The 21,379-nt window shown below is 46.3% G+C and overlaps 1 protein-coding gene across 2 annotated transcripts in view; it reads right to left on the bottom strand.

Moving 5' to 3' along the window:
* The window catches only part of BRWD3 (bromodomain and WD repeat domain containing 3), a 1,513,493-nt gene that overhangs the window by 1,002,185 nt on the left and 489,929 nt on the right, over nucleotides 1-21,379 (bottom strand). For both annotated transcript variants that reach the window (XM_085607835.1, XM_085607833.1), the window contains one exon: nucleotides 5,256-5,442. In XM_085607835.1, the coding sequence (XP_085463961.1) occupies nucleotides 5,256-5,442 (187 nt within the window). The remainder of the gene's footprint in view (nucleotides 1-5,255; nucleotides 5,443-21,379) is intronic.

Below are 21,379 nucleotides of genomic sequence, written 5' to 3'. Positions count from 1 at the left end.
CTGTTGGGACAATATCCAAGCCTCAATGCACCGATACTAGAGTAAGGTCAAATGTGCTTTACTCAAGGAGACACTGGTGAAGTCCTAGATCAAAGGGAATGTGATATATATATATATATATACACATAAATGGTGAAGTGCTGGACTCCCCTATTGTGCACTGCTCAATAGTCTCCATGGGGCACCGCTGGGATTGTTTTTTCCAAACACGAAGTGTCTCCATTCTTCTAGAGACCTAATGGTACACATTTCCTTCCACAAACTAAATTAGCCTGTGGGAGTATGGAAAGGTAATCAGTCCATGGCTTTAGAAGTAATAGAAAGAGCCTTGCCAGAACAGACTCCAGACCTTCCCATTTCCCTAGCAAAGGCTCTCCAAACCAAGACCACTAAACATCACATATGACCAAACTCAAATTTGTCTCATTGTGGATACTGGGACAGGAGTCCAATGTTTTTTGGCCAGCAACAGCTGATCCATTACTTTCCTCATCAAGAAGGGTAAGCCTGCATTGTCCCTGAATCACCAATAGCTTGCCTGTACATACCACCTCTGACATCTTCCTGATGTTCTGGGAAATATGAACTTCAACCATAGCCTCGTGTTCCATCTTGTTGACTGGAGGAAATTGTCCTGATTCAATAACTACTGGAGTTAGCGGACTGCTGTTGTTCACAAGATATCATCGGTTGAAGTGAGCCTCATTATCTCCATGTTCTAACCAGTAGCAAGTGGGTTGCCCCACCAGTGTCCGTTGTAGGAGTCCTTTACCCATGGATGCCAGATAACAAGAAATCTTGACCATGACTGGTGGTTCCTGAATTTCTCGCCCCTGTCCATAAAGGAACCATCTAGGGATGCTAGCTAACTTGCCTGCCACAGCCTCCCCCGTTCAGCATTGTGACAACTTGACTATGGACCCCGGTAACTGAAATGAAGCCTTCTCTATCAGATACCACTGACTATATGCTGGGAGATTGCATTTCTCACATTCCTGTGAGAAATCGTTATTCACAGTATGTACTTTGCATTCCAGTACATCTGGAGTCATTACATCAAGGTCAGTACATTTAACAACAAGAGTGCTTTTTTCTTTTTCTTTCAATAGAGCGTCACTACATCAGCAATACCTTTACTTCACATCTTTGCAGGCAAAGAAACAGTTACTTACCTTTGGTAATACTCTTTCTGACTGATATTCTGTCTAACAGGAGATTTCTCAATTTTACGAATACTTCCAGGTCACAGACTTTATCCAGAACCCTTTTAAGCAATACCCCTGTGCACCGGTAGGTGGTGGTGTGTTCTGTACTGGCGTCATTCCGCTTGGGAAGTGATGCACAGAACTGAGTATAAGCACCACTAGTGCAAGCTGGTGTCAGTTACTTCCTATATGTAAAAATAAAGAGTGGTATTTAATGGGGCTCAATTGCGTTTAATCTTACATACTAAAGTATACCCATTGTTATATGCAAGAACAATATTACAATACATTTTAAATATTGTTCATGGCAACCAATAATTACATTTAGAGTACCCCTCAGTCCCAAAATACACGTCTGCCTAATTTTACCCGCAGTCTCAAAATACACATCTGTCTAATTTTACATGATTGCAGAAATAGTGCTGAGTCTGTATAGAATGCCCCTGCCAGAGCTACGGAAGGCTTGTAAAGTATGGTGTGGCTGGCAGGGTAGAGCAGGCAAGCCCATAGAGCATGCTGGGGCCCTTTTTTTTTCTTATGCTCAAGGGCAAAGTCTGCTTTGTCCCCAAAAAGTTGAGCCCTGTCAAAGGGAATGTCCATAACGGAGGACTCTACATCTCTGGAGAAACCCGTAGATCTCAACAAGGCATAGTGACGGATAGCGATGCTAGTGTCAATGACTTCGCCAATGGAATCCATGATATCCAGACCACAACGGATAGTAAACATTGCAGCATCTCGGACATCTTGCATGGCTGGGGTCAATACCGTAAAAAGGTCTTTCTGGGGCCCCTGGGAGAACCGGAGCTGCAGAATCCCATACACAATGGGAATAGCGGCCTAAAAGGCAGCTGGCAATGACTAACCAGAGAGCCAAACTCATAAAAGAAGAAACACTTCCCAAATGTCTCTACTCTCTTAGACTTCCGATCCGGAGGAGCAGTGGGGAAGGTATTCAGGTTTGTCCTGCTGGGGAAAGTTTGCACCATCAGGCTATCGGAAGAAGGGCGCAGAGTCACAGAAAAAGGAGCGACAGGGCAATGGCACAGCCACATCTGGTGATTAACTGGTGGAACACACCAAAACTGGACCCATGACCCAAAAAAGTGTTAGTAAGGGCCTCCATAAAGGTGTAAAGGGCTCTGTATTGGTCTACCCTGGCTGGAGACTCTCCTGTTAGCACGTTAGTTTTGACCTTCAAAGTGGGGAGATGGAGATTGAGAACCTCTGCCGCCCTCACCATGACCACTGCGAAGGAGACACTTTCCTCAGTGTCAGGATGAGGAAGGGAGACTAGGCCAGTATAAGGAGAGGTGTTGAGGCCACTAAAATTCAGAATGTTCTCATACTAGTTATCATGTTATGGTTTTCCAAACTTATCTCCCACATCATTGTCAGCCTTTCCTGGATAAGGAATGCAGTGTATGAGGTCAATCCCATGGAACCAGGACCCTGGGAGGCTCTGGTGAAGCAGGCAAGGGCAGCAGCTCAATGGACACAGTGTGGCCTCAAGTGAGATTAGGACAGCACCAACGCGGAGTTGAAAAGCGCAATCAGGAGTCGGCATCAGTGTCAGTGTTCCTGGGAAATGGCATGGATCGTGTGGTTGGAGGTGGAGTCAGCAAAGGAGCTGGTAGGGGTACAGTGGTGGGCTCAGAGGGTCCAAATGGCACCAGGGGTGAGCTCACTGGCAGTGTCCCAGATTAAAGGCTTCCTGGCTCCAAGGGGCCTGCAGGTACACCAGAGGAAGTCGGAAGGGATCTGGAATCAGAACACTGCTTTGCATAACTCTTCCATCTGCCTCGATGTTGCAAACGGCCGCGGAAACCGGGATTGTGCCGGGATAAGTTGCAGGATTAGCTTTGACAACTATGGACTTTAAGTGTGAGATAAAGAAGCATGACAACACACTTGCATATTCTCAGGAGTACAAGATTAGCGGGAAAGAACAGAGTTTTTTGGGGAGCTTTTGATTTATAATGCTTTTTTTTGACTTTCCCAAAGATTTACAATAACGCTCAACCTTGGGACCAACTTCTAGACCAGGAACAGGATTAAGACCAATGTTTGGACTTGGGCCGGTCCCGATGTCGAGTCTTCCGCTGCTTAGAAAGAGGCCGCTGTGCTGAGGACCTCGTGATAGGAGGTTGTGTTATCTGGCGGGTACCTGGAAGGATCTAAATCATCATCATCCCAGGGATGCTAGTCACAGGGGTGCCCTGAGTACCCTTGATTATCCCACCAAACCGCGAGTGTGGGGAGCACTAGATTGGGAGGGGTTAGCAGGTAGAGGGTGAAAGGTGAGAGAGGAGGTGGATGAGGCAATGGTTGAGGGCTGGTTGACGTGTGTCTCCTCTTGCTCTTTGGCTGTGGAAGAAGGTCAAGGGCTTTCTCAATGCAGAGTTTACCTTTGGACCCATCCTTGGTAGGTGCTGGTGCTTGGGCAAGGATACGCCCAGTGTGTGGGTAAATCAGGATGTGACGCTGAAGGACAGAGTTCTTCCTGCAGCCGCTGGAGAACGGGTTTAAGAGAGCCATTGGAGGAGGTAGGTCTTGATGTAGAGTGTTTGAGGCCAGCTAGGCTTCAATGCCCCAGGTCTCAGCTCTAAAGGGTGCTTCAAAGAAGCTGTCGGTGCCGAGGGAACGGTCAGATTCAGGATCTTGTTTAGCGCAGGGACTGCCACAATGTCCAAAATATGCGCATGGTGCCGACCATGGCCGAGAGGCTGTGGCAGACCGGAAACCAGTAGGTGGGATTCGAGGCTGGACGCGTGACCCCTTTATAGGAGGCGCTCAGTGTGATCAGTGCTGGATATGTGGGCTAATACTCGCGGCCTGCAGGGCGGGAGGCAAGTCCTTTATTTACAAGTCAAACCCGAGCTGGGTTTTAGAGAGAAGGCTTCATCCTCGTTGGCCAACGGCTCCAGCTGGGGCTCACCCTCGAGGTCCTGGACACAGAAGATGTCCAATCTATCTTCGCCACTCCTCCGCAACATTCTGTGACGTCGAGCCAGATTGTAGCAAATGGTTTTCTGAGAACAGAAGGAGCAAAAGGCATCGCAGGAGGCCTTGGTGTGCCCCAGGGAGAGAGAGAGAGGTTGCAGACCTGGTGTGGATTGCTCCAAGGGTATTTGGAACGATACAGAGGACAGTAGCAGATAGGGATCAATTGCATCACAGGCAAGACATGTTTGACATGGACAAAATATGGAGGAGGCCCGGAAGAGCAAGGCCCCTGACAAGGCATAGAAGCTGTCCAAATCCCTGACCCAAATGAGTAGATGCGCCAAGTTGATGGGGAGAGGGTAACGTGCCAAACAACACCGACTGAAGTAAGAGGAACCGAGAATGCCAGAAGAGATCGCCGCAACAGTGGTGATCCGGAGATCGTTAACACTCTCCCAATAGATGGAGGAACGAAAGCAATCAAACAGCAGAGCCGATCCCCCATGCTCATTACCAGCAATAGGTGGAGTCACTGAACCTCGTGACACAAGAAGACTTCTTGGAAGAAAAACAACTTGCACACATACGGGCCCAACACTAGATGGCAGGAGTATGCACAGCCACACTGATGGAACTGATGTTAGCGTGCGGGAGTGGTACCTATTATGGGTTAGCTTTAATATAGAGCAGCATGGCGCCACCTACAGGTGTGCAAAGATACTTCTCAACAGCTTCCAGATACAGCCCGACGTCTGGGGAATATTCAAGAGCTGCGAAATCTGCGGTTAGAAGTCAGAATTTAAGTTTTAAATTCATGAGCATCAGGGAACTGCTAAGTTAACATAATGATTTAGGAACAAAAGGGGAAGACATGGGAAATTACTGAACTCACTTTGCTTTTCAGGTTCACACATAATAGATTGTGAGAAAAAGGATTAACAGTCAGAAATCAATACAAAGAATATAATGGGAAATATTATGACTGAGAAAAATGTAACCTTGACTTTCGAAACATTTGGTAAAAATATTAACAAATAATTTGGACACTTGCTGCAATATAAAACTGGTTGAGAACTTAACGTCTGATCATCACAACTCTTGTACCTGCTTACACCTGGATGCAATTCATTCACCACCACTCTTCGGCTCCAAGCCATAAGATCTCTTTCTGTAGCTATCTGACTCCGTGGTGCATTAAGGTGCATTTGCCGGACCCCTTCAATTTGACCACTGCGTCTTAGTCCAACATTGGATGGAGAAATCTGATCCAAACTTGGACTTCTCAAAAGAACTGGAAATACATGGAATTATCCAATTAGAATTCTTGAAAATGTAACTTGCTATATACTGAATAGACACAATCACAGCAGTCTCACTATGATATTCTGTAGTATCCATTTATGTCCTATTTCCTAACTTCTCTGATTCTCGTTCTTTAAACACTTTCAAAATCTAGGTAACAAAAAAATCATTCACAAAAAGATTAAGCTGTGTGTAAAGGTGGATGAAAGTGCCCCTTTTTGCATGGTTACCCACCACGTTTTGCCTGACACATGATAAACTTGAACTTGGTGTGCCCTGGGTCCCTGCCAATCAGGTTCCCAGGGCCTGTGTTCTTTTCCAAAAGGTGTACCTTTGTACCTACAATTGGCACATTTGTGGCCACAGACAAACAAGCCCCTTTTAAAAGATACCATGGGTACCAAGGTGACTGTGACCAGGAAAGGTTTCTAAGGGCTGCAACACCTATTGCGTTCGATTTCTGGTCATTCTCTGGCTCATTAGCATGTCATCCATCTTTGAATTAGAATCACTAAACTACAAATATTAGTGACAATGCAACACTGGTGGTGTTTGACTCTTCTATTTCACAAGCATGTTTACTAGAGCACCCGGTTCTCATTTTTCTGGCTTTAATTGGTACATTGACAAGATGTGACCGGTCTTACATATTTCTTCGTACTGGAAAGGTGGACCTATTTTTATTTTGCACTGCGAACAAATGTAAGCAAGTTCATCGACACCTTACATCACTAATTTAAATATTAACAAATATTTTGTTTGAAAGAACCATATATATGGTCTTTTGCATCTACAGATATGAAGTTGTCAAATTTGAGGCTGTTCCTGACGAAAGCACGTTTTGTGCCAAAATGAGCGTAGAAATAATCAGAAGTCATCAGAGTTTGCGCCACACTGTCTGTCTTTATGCAAAAAATAATTGGGGGGGGGATGTTTAACTCTTATGTAAATCTGTAACAAAATATTAAATTATTGCTGGAGCAAAATAGATTAGCTCCTGTTAAAAAATATATCAACCAACTTGTGATTGCTCCTGTATACTGTGTTTTTAAAAAGAATGTCTAGATGTGAGGTATGCATGTGGACATGAGTGAGTTTGTATGAGTTTGTTTTTTCAGTGTAATATATATTGACGAGTATTAATAAAATTTAGTTTTGTATTTTTGGATAAAAAAAGCATCCTTTGGTTCTTTCATTTTATGTTGCAAATATTGTACTGTCCAACAAGAAGTTAGTTGCCTTAAGTCTTTTGAACTGATGTACTGATCCCTGCCTTAAGGAACATTCATTCTATTAGCAGGGGACCTCTTGCTCGTCACACTATATGCAGCACTTATTGCGCCACCCTTAGGGGCCTGGAACCTTAACAACCACACCCTGCCTTTGCAGGCGATGTGTTTTGGTGCACAAAAAAGTGAAGAGTCGACATGGCACACATCCCTGTGTGCCATGCCTACAGCCCACTGCCTGTGGTAAGCCACCCCTTTAGCATGGTGAACTAGACCACAGATTGGGGTACAGTTGCATGAACACTGTACCCCTACAGTGTCTAAGTCCATTCTTAGACATTGTAAGTGCAGTAAAGCCATAAAGAATATATGGTCTGGGAGTTGGTCCTTACGAAAGCCACAGCTCCATAATGGCTTTACTGAAAACTGGGAAGTTTGGTAGCAAACGTCTCAGCACATTAACCCCACACTGATGCCATTGTTGGAATTTAATGTAAATTGCACACAGAGGACATCTTAGAGATGCCCCCTGAAAAATTACCAGCCCTGGTGTGGTCCCTGAATGGCTGCCCACCATTTACCACCAACAGACAGGTTTCTGGTCCGCCAGGTAGACAGCCTACGCTATCTGGATCCAGAGACAAAGCCCATCCTGGGCTGAGGTGTTGTGCCTGCTCCCCCAGGATGGGCTGGGTCCACGAAGGGGAAGCTTCAAAGGCTGTCAGCCTTTGTAAGCTGTCACTGTCTTTTGCTGCCCTCGGCAACTGGCTCCCACCGATTCTGACCCCCACTTTGAGTGGGAGAATCAGCGGGGAGCCTGACTAGGGAAAGAGCCTTGCCCACCTTTGACAAGCCCACCCCTCGGGTGGGGGGATTCGAGGTGAAGCACACAGCTCAGTCCCCCTCCATCTTGGAGATGAGGGAACCCAACCAATTAGGAAGAGGTTCATGACTCCCTACCACTGGAGGATGGCATAATAGGTGGCGTACTCACCCCAAGGAAGGGACTCATTGGTCCCGACCTACACACCCCTGGAATGACCTTAAACCTTGCCTTCTCAGGTTAGAAGAAGAAAGACGAAGGACCGAAGAGCTGTGCTGACCCAGGAAGAGGAGGACACCAACTGTCTTGGCCCCAGCCCTACCGGACTGCACCGATTCCGACCTGCCTACAGCAGAAACCCCGGCGTGTCCAGAAGTCAGCAACCCCCCAGAGCACGGAGGACCTGCCTTGCACTCACCTTACAGACTGTCTCCCGTCAGCACCAGATTTGCTCAATAAAGACTCCAAGACCAGAACCTGGATCCAGGCAGCTACGTGGTTCGGAACCACTATGCACCCGACGCCCACGGCCAGAGTTTGAGTGGCCCAACACCACAAGGCTGTCTCCCCAGCGATCCTGACCTGGGATCTGGTGATCCTCAAGCTTCAAACCAATGCTTGCAGCCTTAACTTACAATCAATCAATCAGTCTTTATTCGATTTAAAAATACAATCATAAAAGACACAAACATAGTACCTAAAACATACATTTCAATAAATACATTAAAATACCTTATTAAAAGAGCCTTGCTAAAAAAATATTAAACACTTCAACAGACTGAGATTTAGTAATAAAAGGTTTTTTTTTTTTTTTTTAGATTAAAATTGTCCCTGGTACAGCTTAAAAGTGGGGAAGACCCGAACACTGAATTCATTAGGGACCATCAAGGGAGCGCTTAATTGATTTTCTCCGCAATGCCCATGCCCAGCCCAGGTATTTTGCCAATGCAACAGAGACAAATGTCAAAGAGCTAGTGCGCAGAATGCGTAAAGCTACAGTGCTGCTCCTTGTGCCGAGCAATCTACACATTGGTGTAAGCCAAACACGCCTTGGAATGGCAAGTGCCGGGCAGACAAACAGAAAGTGGGGAGATGATTCCATCGCAGCCCCACATGCAGGACATTGCAGTTCCGAGTTCGTGGCCCACCTTCCAGTCAAAGATCTAAGGGGCAAAGAACCAGCTCTAAACTGGAAATAAAGTTTCCTGTCACCCACATTAGTCACCACATCCCAGTATTGTTCCAAATAGGGGGAATCTTTGAACTCCAAAAATTTCCCAGACATCCCAGTTGCTTTATTCAGTACCTGGGAATCTATTCTTTCCCAGTATGCTATTTTAAGAGAACTTTTTGATGGAAACTGGGCAGAAGCTGGGTCGGTCCACAACCCTTCCATACCCATGTCCTTTAAAGACGCATGTAAGTTCTTCAGCCACTCAATTTTGTGAAAAACATCAGATTTTATAATGTCATTCAGGCCCTTGGCATAGTGGGAAAGTTCAGGAGTAGTCCAAAGCCTCCGCCAGTATAGAACCGGACGGAGTCTTGCAATATCCTTAATGGACCTCCTGCCCAGATCATACCTAAGTGGGATCAGAGGGGTGCTCTGAGGAAGACCAGTTATTTTACGCAAGAATTTATGCTCCACATTTACCAAAGTCGCTAGCTGTTCAAAGCCCCAAAGTTCCGCCCCATAAAGGACAGAGTTTAGGGCCTTTGCTTCGTATACTTGCAAAACCGGGCTTATTGGTTTCGTAAGTGACCTACTAAAATCCCTGGTCAAAGCACCAGTTATCTGCTTAAATCTTAGGGAGGCCATTTCCAGATGTCTGCGCCAATTATTATTATTTGAGATTTGCAATCCAAGATATGTAAAATTGGTCCCTAATTCTAAGGGTTGCCCATTCATAAACACTCTTTTCCCTTGAAAGCTGCTATGAGGGTTAAAGGCCATAAACTTCGTTTTTGCCACATTAACCTCTAAACCATGATCAAGGCAAAACTCATCAAACAGGCGAAGGGCTTTTTGCAGACCATTAGATGTTCTGGATACGATAAGCGTATCGTCTGCAAACAATAATATGGGGATGGAAACACCAGCCAACCTTGGAGCGTCGGTATTAGCAGAGAGCATGAGTTCGACTATCCCGTTGATATAAAGTGAGAAGAGCGTGGGTGCCATAGTACAACCTTGTCTCACACCACGCTCAACCGGGAACTCAGATGTATCCTCTCCCGCCCCTCCCCACTGAATCCTAGCATAGTTAGACTCATGCAGACGCATCACCATAGTCAGAATTTCTTTGGGAAGACCTAGCCTCTCTAGAACTGCCCACAGCCGGTGTCGTGGTACAAGATCGAAGGCAGCCCTTAAGTCAACAAAAGCTACATAAAGACTGCCGTTCCCCAATGTCACCACCTTCCAGAGGAGCTGGACAAAGTAAAAGACTTGGTCCACCGTGCTGGTTAGTTTCCGAAAACCAGCTTGGAAGGGTGACAAAATGTTATTATCATCCATCCATTCTTGTATTTGGTTCAAGACCATCCTCCCTACCACCTTCTGAATGGAATCGATGAGGCTAATTGGCCTATAGTTTCCCGGGAGCGTCCTGTCGCCTTTCTTGAATACAGGTATAATAACTGCCCCCCTCCAGGATTGTGGGACTGGCGTGCCTACAGCCACAGCGTTAGCCAATAGGGTTATATACTTGCTCCAGTTACCCTTATTGTGGAGAAAGACGTCCGAAGGAACCCTGTCCTGGCCGGGGGCACGTCCACTGGTAACTGAGCACAAAGCCCTACTGGCGTCTTGGATACAAAAGGGACCCTGGGAATAGAAAACATGATTTGGCACCCATGCAAAGTTAAACAAAATGTTACAAGCATATTGAGGTTTGAAATATTGTACCCACTCTGCCTGTGAAACATAGTTGGAGGGGCTATCAGGGCGCCCACCATGGCCCCACTTGAGAATGTTCCAAAATAGCCGGGAATCTCGGGTATGGCATGCGCTTTTTAAATCCAGCCAGTGTTGCTCGTCCCAGTTTTTTTTGGCCATCCTTACAGCTTTTTTATATGCTAGTCTGGCGGAGCGGATACCCTCCAGTCCACCATTAGACAGGGCTTTCACTAGGTTGGACCTGGATTCCCTACAAACACCGTCATACCATCTATTTTTCTTAGTTGGAGCCTTATTCGTGTTCCTCAAGGGCTTCGTAAAATAGGAACCTATTTCAGCAAACAACTTCTCATGGCATGCAGTGACTTTATTATTGCCTGGATCTTGGAATAGCAAACCCTCAAGCTCAACAATAGAATCAACTAATTTGTTATCTATATCGGCAATGGCCAGGGTGTTATGCTCGAGCTCCCCCCACTTAAGTCTACGCATGTTATTTGTTAGAGTTACCTCAGGCAGGCACGGAACCATTCCACCAGCTATTAAGCGATTACTAGACCACCATCTATGCGCAACACAGATAGGGTTATGGTCACTCTCAACTCTAACCTCAACAACCATATCTAAAGCTGGTTGCCATAATTGCAAGCTACATAGGACGTAATCAATCCTACTAGAATGTCGACCATTGTCAAAAGTCTTCGCCCCTTGTTTATCACCTGGCGTCCTCCCATTCAGGGCCCTCAGACCATGCTCAAAACAGAGAGCGTTGGTCTGAACAATAATCTCAGTCCACCTTTTAATTGGGCTGAGGTCAAGCGCAGGTACCCCCCACAATTGGTCTTCCACAGCTTCATTGCCCCACCCAGAATCAGGGTCTAGGAGCGGTTCAAAGGTGATATTAAAATCCCCAGCTACCACTATTCGCCTCCCACCTGAGTGCTGGTCGATAATGGAGACCAAGAGAGCCAAAACCTGGGAGCCTGTCCTATTAGGGTCCCTCAAATACAAATTGTAGATGTCCAAATCACCAAGGGTTCCAAGTGACACCCTCACTAATTGAATATCTTCGGACCCAGTAGGTATTGCAGAAGCCTTTGAAAATATGTCCTGTCGGACCCAGATTGTCAGTCCTCCCTTTGGACGTCCCCTAATACCCTGGATTGCGGGGACATAGAAGTTCAAAAATCCCTGTAGAAACTGAGGCTCACAGGTCCAGGTTTCCTGGAAAAGGCAGACATCAAAGTTGCCTATATAGCCTAGCCAATCCGGTGAATCCATTTTTGATTTTAAGCCTGCAATATTCCAAGAGACCATAGACCCCCCCTCCCTTCCTTGGCCTTGAACATGGGCAGAGTTCGCACACAGCTGCACGAGTCCACATTCTGGTCCCATAGACAGATCAGGGGTTGGTACAGCTACATCTATTATCTTGTCCACCCCGGTAACAGGAGAGTAACGTAGAGGTTTGTTGAACTTAGGCCCTCCAACAGGAGTACTTGGATTGAGAGGTGTAGTAAATAACTGCGGCCCAGGTGTCGGTCAGGCAAAAGCTACTGGGGAGCACAAATCATTTGCTTCCCAATTTTCCAGAGGTGGACTAAGTCCTACAGGGTAAGAGTTATAAAAAAACCCTAGATCGTGTACCCTAATTTTTGACTGGTCGCAAGCCAGTCGGGAGCCACAAATATAATGCACTGTACGACTATCTCCAAAGTTGACTAAAATGGAGTCCCCTGGGACATCTTTGGGTCTTGGACCTACCCAGCTAACCCTTCTAGTGAAGAGGATCTTTCCATCTAGGTGGTTAGGAAGCGGTCTGTTCCTATTTAGCCAAAACGTAACTTTGTTCTTTAGTTGCTGGTACGATTCCGAAACCCCTTCCTGTAGTTCAGGGACTCCAGTTAGAACAGCAACATAGGGTGTACAGGCAGGGGGCAGATGAATATGAGCCCTAGGCGATATACTGTTTTTGACCCCAGGTTCCCAGGACCTTTTTTGGTTCATAGACTTTTTTCCAGCATTAATACTGGGCACACTCACAAGATTGTCTCCCAAATTATCAATACATTGACTAGTAAAGTTAGAATTATCAATGACCTGTACCTTGGGGAGAGCGACCTCGGGTAAAACCCCATGCACTACTTCATTAGCAGAGGATGCCAGCGGGGGAGTAGGAAGGGTAGAGGACACCCCTACAGGATTGTCCCTTGCCTTGGTAGCTAATTTAATAACATTTTTCAGTGAGCAAAAATTATCCAGAACAGTTTGTTCTAATCTATCTACCTTCTCACTAACTTGCTTAACCCTTTCCAGCACGGGGAGAATCAGAGAACGGAAATTTTTTTTCTATTTCGAGGACCATATTACTCGTTTGAGGCTGGTCTGTATGACAAGTAATATTCCCACTAGGAGATGAGGGAACTTCGCCCTGTGTAACCCCCATTGGAGATTTTTCCGTAACATTAGGGTGTTTGGCCTTCCTCCCTCCCTGGGACCCCCCTACTCGTTTCCTCTTGGCATTAGGGGGATTTACAATTCTTTTGCTAGCCCTAGTCTGTGGGTGGGTTATAACTAATTTATTAGAGATAGGGGGGTTGCGAGCTATTATCGCAGAGTCACCAGAGTCCTCAGGGGCATCACACACGACACTGCAGGGCTGCGATGTGGAAGGACTTGTCCCAACATTCTCCTGCAGAACTAATTCGCCCCCATTCTGGACCGCTAACTTCAAAGGAGATTTGGCCCCAGCCAAAATTCCCAAGGAAGAGCGTCTAGCTTGCGCTAACTCAACAGACAAGCGACGCTCAGTAATAGCCAGTTCGTGCTCAAGACATGATACAGCTCTTGTAATAAAATGGTCGAGTGTACCGGTCACAGACCCACCCCCGCATGTACGTTTACCTTTGGACGCCATTTGTACTAAGCATACAATACTAGGGCCAATGTGCTCGTTAGCCTAAAAGGAACAATTACAAGAGAGTAAGATACAACTCCACTAGAACACAATACTCGCTGTACAAAATGGGCGACTATGAAGCTAAACAAGGGGATGCAACAATCACTTTCAAGACCGAACAAGGATGAGTACGCCCTTCTACCTTGGATATAGTGTCACAGCAGCGTTAGAGATGTTGCCCAGTCCAGATTTTAAGGAGGGATTTGTAGTGTTCGTGGGCCGTTCCCCTCACGGCAATGAAGGTCCGCCAAAATGCAGCCCAGCGACCCCACAGCAGGCCGTTCCCCTCACGGCAGGTAGGTATTTAGCACAGCGTTCAGCTTTGTTAGGAGCGTCCCGCGCTGCGTGAGCGCCTGTTCGATTTTAAGGAGGTCCGGCGCTGGGTAGCGTCGTCATCGGCAAGCGCCGGTACAGGAATGCCGGGATTTGTAGTGTTCGTGGGCCGTTCCCCTCACGGCAATGAAGGTCCGCCAAAATGCAGCCCAGCGACCCCACAGCAGGCCGTTCCCCTCACGGCAGGTAGGTATTTAGCACAGCGTTCAGCTTTGTTAGGAGCGTCCCGCGCTGCGTGAGCGCCTGTTCGATTTTAAGGAGGTCCGGCGCTGGGTAGCGTCGTCATCGGCAAGCGCCGGTACAGGAATGCCGGGATTTGTAGTGTTCGTGGGCCGTTCCCCTCACGGCAATGAAGGTCCGCCAAAATGCAGCCCAGCGACCCCACAGCAGGCAGTTCCCCTCACGGCAGGTAGGTATTTAGCACAGCGTTCAGCTTTGTTAGGAGCGTCCCGCGCTGCGTGAGCGCCTGTTCGATTTTAAGGAGGTCCGGCGCTGGGTAGCGTCGTCATCGGCAAGCGCCGGTACAGGAATGCCGGGATTTGTAGTGTTCGTGGGCTGTTCCCCTCACGGCAATGAAGGTCCGCCAAAATGCAGCCCAGCGACCCCACAGCAGGCCGTTCCCCTCACGGCAGGTAGGTATTTAGCACAGCGTTCAGCTTTGTTAGGAGCGTCCCGCGCTGCGTGAGCGCCTGTTCGATTTTAAGGAGGTCCGGCGCTGGGTAGCGTCGTCATCGGCAAGCGCCGGTACAGGAATGCCGGGATTTGTAGTGTTCGTGGGCCGTTCCCCTCACGGCAATGAAGGTCCGCCAAAATGCAGCCCAGCGACCCCACAGCAGGCCGTTCCCCTCACGGCAGGTAGGTATTTAGCACAGCGTTCAGCTTTGTTAGGAGCGTCCCGCGCTGCGTGAGCGCCTGTTCGATTTTAAGGAGGTCCGGCGCTGGGTAGCGTCGTCATCGGCAAGCGCCGGTACAGGAATGCCGGGATTTGTAGTGTTCGTGGGCCGTTCCCCTCACGGCAATGAAGGTCCGCCAAAATGCAGCCCAGCGACCCCACAGCAGGCCGTTCCCCTCACGGCAGGTAGGTATTTAGCACAGCGTTCAGCTTTGTTAGGAGCGTCCCCTTCTTGTTCCTGAAGCTGGCATGGGAGACCAAGCAGTGGGTTATGCAGTGAGTAATACAGCGAGCTTGCAAGCTGCCTCCTTAGTCCTTCGAGACTCCTTGGGCTGGCCGTCCATTGATGCTTTCCTTCTCGCCGCCTTTCCACTGTTTTACCTCGCACTCCGAGCCCCCACAAAACCTGCTGAATTCAGGATGCAGAATGGGTGCAGGCAGATGGGCGGATGGGTGGGTGGGGGCAGGCTGGCTTGTAAGCTGTGCCCGCTGAGGCCTCCCGGTGATGTCTTCCTGGAGCTGCGGCAAACCAAAGTGGCAAAAATAAAACCAGGACCAGAACCGGCTCCCTTGTGGTATCTCCACTGTCTCCTCTATCCCCTCTGTCTCATACACGTTGCCACAGCGTGAGCTCCGTGGCTTAAGCTGGACATGGGGCTTGCGGGCTCCAAAAGGTCCCAGGGGGGTAGCCGGGGGTCTGGCGATGTCTAAAAGCACCGAGCACACTACTACTGCTACTGCTGTTCGGAGCTCACTGCTGCTCACTCTCGTGCTCACTCTCGCGCTTCTGCGGCTCTCTGCTGCTCTCTGCTCTTAACTTGAAAGTTACCCCCCCCGACCGCGAACGGAGCTGGTAAAAAGACCCGACGGCAAAAGAAATCCTGCACCCGACCCTTCCGGGCCTTGGGTGGCCCAACCGACAGTTTCCAGGCCTCCCCCAAGAACCCAACTTACCTCTCTAGCCAGTGGTCACCTTCAGAAAGCCTCCCTGACCGAGCCTGCAGAATCTTTTCCCGAAACCGGAATTCTTCATTGGAATCCACAGGGTCCCCGAAGTCGCCTTGGCACTTTGCACCCGGCAGCCCCTGTGTCACTGGTGGTGCAGCTCCTGTGCGGATTGTTGGACCCTGCAGTACTGATCCTAACCCCAGGAGCTTTGCTCCCATAGCCAAGTGGCCTGCTTGCAAGCAGTCCCTGACTGAAGCCTTCCTTAGTGCACTTGGCTAACACGGGGCCCCTACACTCAGCACCCGGCTGCCCCAGTGCCGCTTGTGATGCAATTTGAGCACCTACCTGGACCTTAGGGAACCTTGGTCCTAAACCCCAAAACTATTTCTCCTAAGTCCTTTACTTACCTGTGGACCGATACTCTCCTTTTCCCCACAGGAACCAATGATATGAGGTTTCTATTCCTGAAAAGGTCTGTGATGACCTGTGTTTTGTATGAGAGAAAAAGTAGTTGTACCTTAAACGTGAAAAAGATTACTTACCTTGTTTTGTAGGATCCACTGTGTGATATCTAGGCATATCACCCCAAGTAGTTGATGTAATCAACATCTAACGCAAAAGTAATATTACTTTATTTTTAACAATAATACAAACCTATAAACAATTCCAATCCAATCCCCAATTGCACTTCTGTGCACAACTTTTTATTTGCAGTATTTCTTACTTACCTATGCTAAGTCTTGCATGGTTCTACAAAATAAAATATAAGTATACCTTTTTATAGTTACCTAATTGGTTAGGATTCTGCCTCCGAGTGTGTGCCATAAGCCCTGATTGAGTGAATACAATAAATGCCTAACACACCCTCTCTATAAGCCTAACTGCTTGTCCACACTATCACAAAGAGAGCTGTTCGTACTTGTCTAATTTAGCCTCTGCGATACCTCTGGGGATTCCCTTGACTCTATGCACACTATACCTTACTATGGTATAGTATTTACAGAGCCAGCTTCCTACAATAGGCTCACAATATATATTTATTTTGGGAACGATTTGTCTGAAACTTTAGTCTTGTTCTCCACTAACAGCCATCTGTCTAGGACATTGGTTTACACCATCAACCTAAACAATGACTAAGGGCCAAATGTACTAACATTAGGAATACCAATCTCCTAATTGTGATTTTCTCCATAACGCAATTAGGAAATTGGTATTCCTATCGGCTGAAACTCTTGAGTTGTATAAGTGATTCCTAGGGGGTCGTAAATATACCTACCTCAAGCATATTTATGAGGTAGGTTGCAATTTGTGGCCCATTAGGAATCAATGCCATAACAGGGATGGTGGCCTGCTGGGTTCAGCAAACCACCATGTCCGTGTCTGCTTTTTAATAAAGTAGTCTTTTTTAAAAAATTTATTTTTACGGGCAACCCTTTTTCCTTAAAGGAAAAACTGGATTCGTTTACAAAGAAAAAATGAAATTTTGCAGTTTCATTTTTTAAGAGTAGGCAGTGGTTCGTGGGACCAATGCCTGCTCTCAAAAAATAGTTGTTGTCCATTCTAAATGTGCCCCTTTCAAATTCTGAATCGCAAACACAAATTGGGATTCGGTAACATGTTAGCAAATCACCATTTGTGTTCTGTACATATGTCAAAGCATTTTTACGGTTGGAAAAGGCACGATTGGCAATTTCCGACCGCAAAAATGGTTTGTAGGTGTGGCCCTAGGTTATCTGTGATCAAATGTCCAGACATTACCAACTCTTACATGATTGTTTATGCCATACCACTTTATAACCGCTCCCATTTAAACATTACATGTAGCATAAAAAGAGGTACAAACTTCTACATAAATTAGAAAGTAAAAATAAACTTATTTGGAATACCTAATTACAGACCAATCCCTAATCTTTTCTTTGTAGAAATGATCATAAAAAAGCAGCACAGATGTAACATCGATCAGAAATATGTGTTACAATCATACCACTCTGGCTTTAACGCATAACCAAGACTGACAATCTTCTATTGGTGAACTGTGTCATGCGTGTTACTGATGGTGAGTGATGAATTGCTTGTTTCACATGATTTTAGATCTTGGAGAGTATTTTTACATGGCTGATAATTGATTGGCCTCCTGTCAGAGTGAGACGACTGAATTTCCCGAAATGATTTTCATGCTTCCCATCTGTCCATTTTCAACTCAGCCAGTTGGTTTACTCCTGGCTCCCATCACATGTAGCAACCCCTAGAAGTGGAGCCGGTTTACTCCTGGCCCCCATCACATGTAGCAACCCCTAGAAGTTGAGCCAATCCCCCACAATTTTCAGTTTTATTTGAAGCTGCTGTGCAAACTAATAATGTGATATAACAAAATTATCTTAGAACTGTCGTCAATTTAGGATGCACACCACTGGAGAAGTAGCCAGTATGTTTTTTGTGTAAGAGGTCCGCCTGCTGCACAGTTTAAATTAAATTCTAAAACATTATAACACTTTGTGTTACTGTTATATGGTTAAAAACTGTGACCTCGTACAACATTAGGGTCAGATTAAATACCTCCCTGGCGTAGTCTTTAAGCTAGCTGTTTGTCCTTGATTCACATGTCTCACTCCATACACATAACCAACTCTCTCAGTTATGAAAATATTTGCACTTTCTCTAGGTAGCTTTTGATCAGCTGTGCATGCACTGGTCTCATCTATTTATTGATAGAGTGAATATGTTTAGTTGGTCTCTCGAGGTGTGCATTACATCTTAACAGTCAGTTTTTCATAAAGCTTTCGGAGTAGTAGTCTGAGCAAGGAAGGTTGACTAGATCACTCCTATGGTGGCCTCTATACAGCGGCCCATACTGTTTTATTTAGATTAAAGAACAAACGAAAAACTAAGCTTTCTGTTTCAAAGCTCATCATCATCATAAGTCTCTTTCCAATTCTCTCCAGCACTCCCTTCTCAGTTTTCAGCAAAAAATTTAAAAATATATTATTTTAAGCAGTATAGTGGACAGTTATGCCCTCCTTTGTGTTTATGTCACTTGTTTGACTTATTTATGAGCAGGAATAGATTGTACTACAATGAAAGGGCACTATGTAGTCTCCAAATTGTAGGATAGGAATCACTTTGAGAAATGTTGTCATTTTGAATTTCTGGGTCTTTACGAATCTGTTCAGATATCTCAGATCTTTGATTAGTCTTAGGTCCTCCTTTCGTTTTAGGAAGTATACTGAATAAATCCCTTGGTTGTACTCACGCATTTGTACCTTTTACAGTTATCCCAATTAGGAAAGTGGATTCTTATGGGGTGTGTTTGGTAGACCTCACCATGTAATAATGTCCCAATCCTTAATAAGGTCCAGTCAGGTTTCTTTAAGTGAACCCTTAGTTCAGACCTAGGCAACTTTGGCACAGATCAGTAATGCGTATTGAAAGGAACAAAGTAAAATATTTAAAAGTACTAAACCAGGTAAGTAAAAAACACGACAATAAAATCCACCAATTGATATATAAAAAAACATAATAAAAGATTGAGGGTATGTTTAGCTTTAAATAGACATTAAAATGATAAAAGTCTACCAAAGCATACTGGAGATATGTTTTTATTAAAGATACGTAAAATTACTTTCATTTAGTCTTTGAATGGAGTAAATTGTTGCAAGCGGTTTGTAGCTAACAGGCTAAAATGCCTATTAGAACTCTCTTGGACTAGCCACAAAATGTTGGGAGCCAGTCCATTGGACCACTTCGATGTCAGCCATGTGACCTTCAGGCTTGGGGACGCCTCGGGAAGGTCAGGACTAGGCCTCCCAGCAGGTACTTCAGCATCAGTGGCAGGCAGTCGTTACTGGACAGCTGGCCTCTTGAGTGCAGGATTCTTCCAGCTTTTGCAACCCTGGTGCTGAAAGGGGAATAGCTGACTAGGCCTTGGAGTCACTTCTTCCATCCTGGCACCAGTGGAGCTCTGTTCAGGGGTGAGCACAGCAAATACAGTCTGCTTTGCGGGCCCTTGGGCTGCAGCCCAGTCTTTGGCGCAACCTCTCTTTGCTGGGTCTTGGGAGCAGCAGGGTAGTCTTTCTTCGGTTTTATTTCCAGTCCTTTAGTGATCGGAGGACTGTGGGGTGCCTCTTTTATGCCATCTTCTCATCTGTAGGAAAGGGAAGACTCACCAGCCAATGGGCAATTGTTCCCATAAGGCAACCCTTCCCCCTTTACATCACTTCTTAGGGGTTTGGCCACTAAATCCCAGGATTTCCCATCTCTACCTCAAATAAAGATGGTGTAAACCTTCCTGCGAGAAGAGCCCTAGCATGCCGCTGGGGTATTTCCAACACAATGAGCCACTTCTTCTGGGAAACTGGTTCTGCAAATGGTATTCCCCTGCTGGTGGAGATGCTAGCCTGACTGCCTGCACAACGGAGCAAGTAGGTGAAGGAGTGGTTGCCATCTGCTTCACTGAGGCATTAGCCTCTTGAAGCTGGGCCATCTGTGGCCACCACCCGGTAGTCATCCTGCTGGATTAGGTTACACCACCTCCCACCAGAAATTTGCTTTGGTCCATGTTCCTAGGAGCGCTTCACACTTTTTAGTGGGGCAACATGTCATCTCGGGTGACAACTGCTGAAGATAGGCAGGAAAAGGCTACTGGAGGTTCGGGCAACAAAGTGGTGACTTTCTAAAGTCACCTTTCTATTAAAAGTTGCCTTAAATCCAAACTCAGCAATGAGTCAGGTTTAATGTAACAATTATTTGATATCTTGGAATAATATCTTTAGTGGTCTCAAATGGAAGTTGGCACTTAGCGTGGAGGATAGTGGAACTCTAGGTTAGCCAATGGGACCATAGGGCTTGCTTCAGTGAAAAAGGCAATTTTATGTTTTCACACGGCATGATAACTACACAAGGAATATGCTCTTCTTAATATTAAGCACCCTGCCTCATGGGCTACCAAGGCATTCCCCAGGGGTGGCCTATTAATATACAAAGCAAGGATTTTACCTGGCAAAAGGGTTTAGTTTGCCATGTCAAGTGACCGTTCTAGAGTCACATTTTCTCCTGGTCACTGCAATAATGGCACAATTAAGTGCAGAAGTTCACTAGAGGCATTTAACTTACTAGCCCTGGGTACCCCTTGTACCATATGCTAGGGACTTATAGGCAAACTAAATAAGCCAATTGTACACATTCGTTTGGGGGTCAGAGTGCATGCACTTGGGTCTGGATAGCAGGACCCAATGAGTAAAAAAAAAAAACAACAGCAGTTGGTGATTACATAAAAGAGCGCCTTTCCTACATTCCCCCTTTCCAACAGGTCCTCTACTTCTTGTTTTTGAGGTCTGAGGGTTTACTCATTGTACCTTTGTCTTTTTGATGGGATTCTGTGAGGTGTCTTTTCTAGTTCTATGCAATATCTATATAGAACAATGTATTTAATACACTTTTGTCGAAGTTTGTCCTTTCCGATTTCATTAGGAACCTCTATAGTCTGCTGATAGAGGTTTTGGATGTGGTTTGCATGAGTCAATTGGGTGTTTGGCCTGTGCCTCTTCAGCTCAGGCCTCTTCCTTCTACCCTGGCCTGGAAGGAACTCTCAGCTTTCCAGATTGCCACAGATTCTTTGGGCCAGATGGTTGACTGCTTTTGCACTGTTACTGTGGTGGAAAGGATAGACGTCATGTCTCCCTTCTATTACTTTGTGCTCACCTATAAATGATGTTATGAGCGCAGTCTCGAGCGCACTACTGCCGGCAACACGGAGGAAAATCTGTAGGTAGGTCCGCGGCGCCTGGAAACGGAGGCGCTGCCGCGGACTACAATTCCCATGAAGCCCAAGACGTTACGCATGACGC

This window comes from Triturus cristatus, chromosome 5_2 (assembly GCF_964204655.1).
Source record: "Triturus cristatus chromosome 5_2, aTriCri1.1, whole genome shotgun sequence".
NCBI classification, from domain to species: Eukaryota; Metazoa; Chordata; class Amphibia; order Caudata; family Salamandridae; genus Triturus; species Triturus cristatus.
The sequence above is the reverse complement of the archived record's forward strand: the minus strand, read 5'-3'. Positions and strand labels throughout refer to the sequence as shown.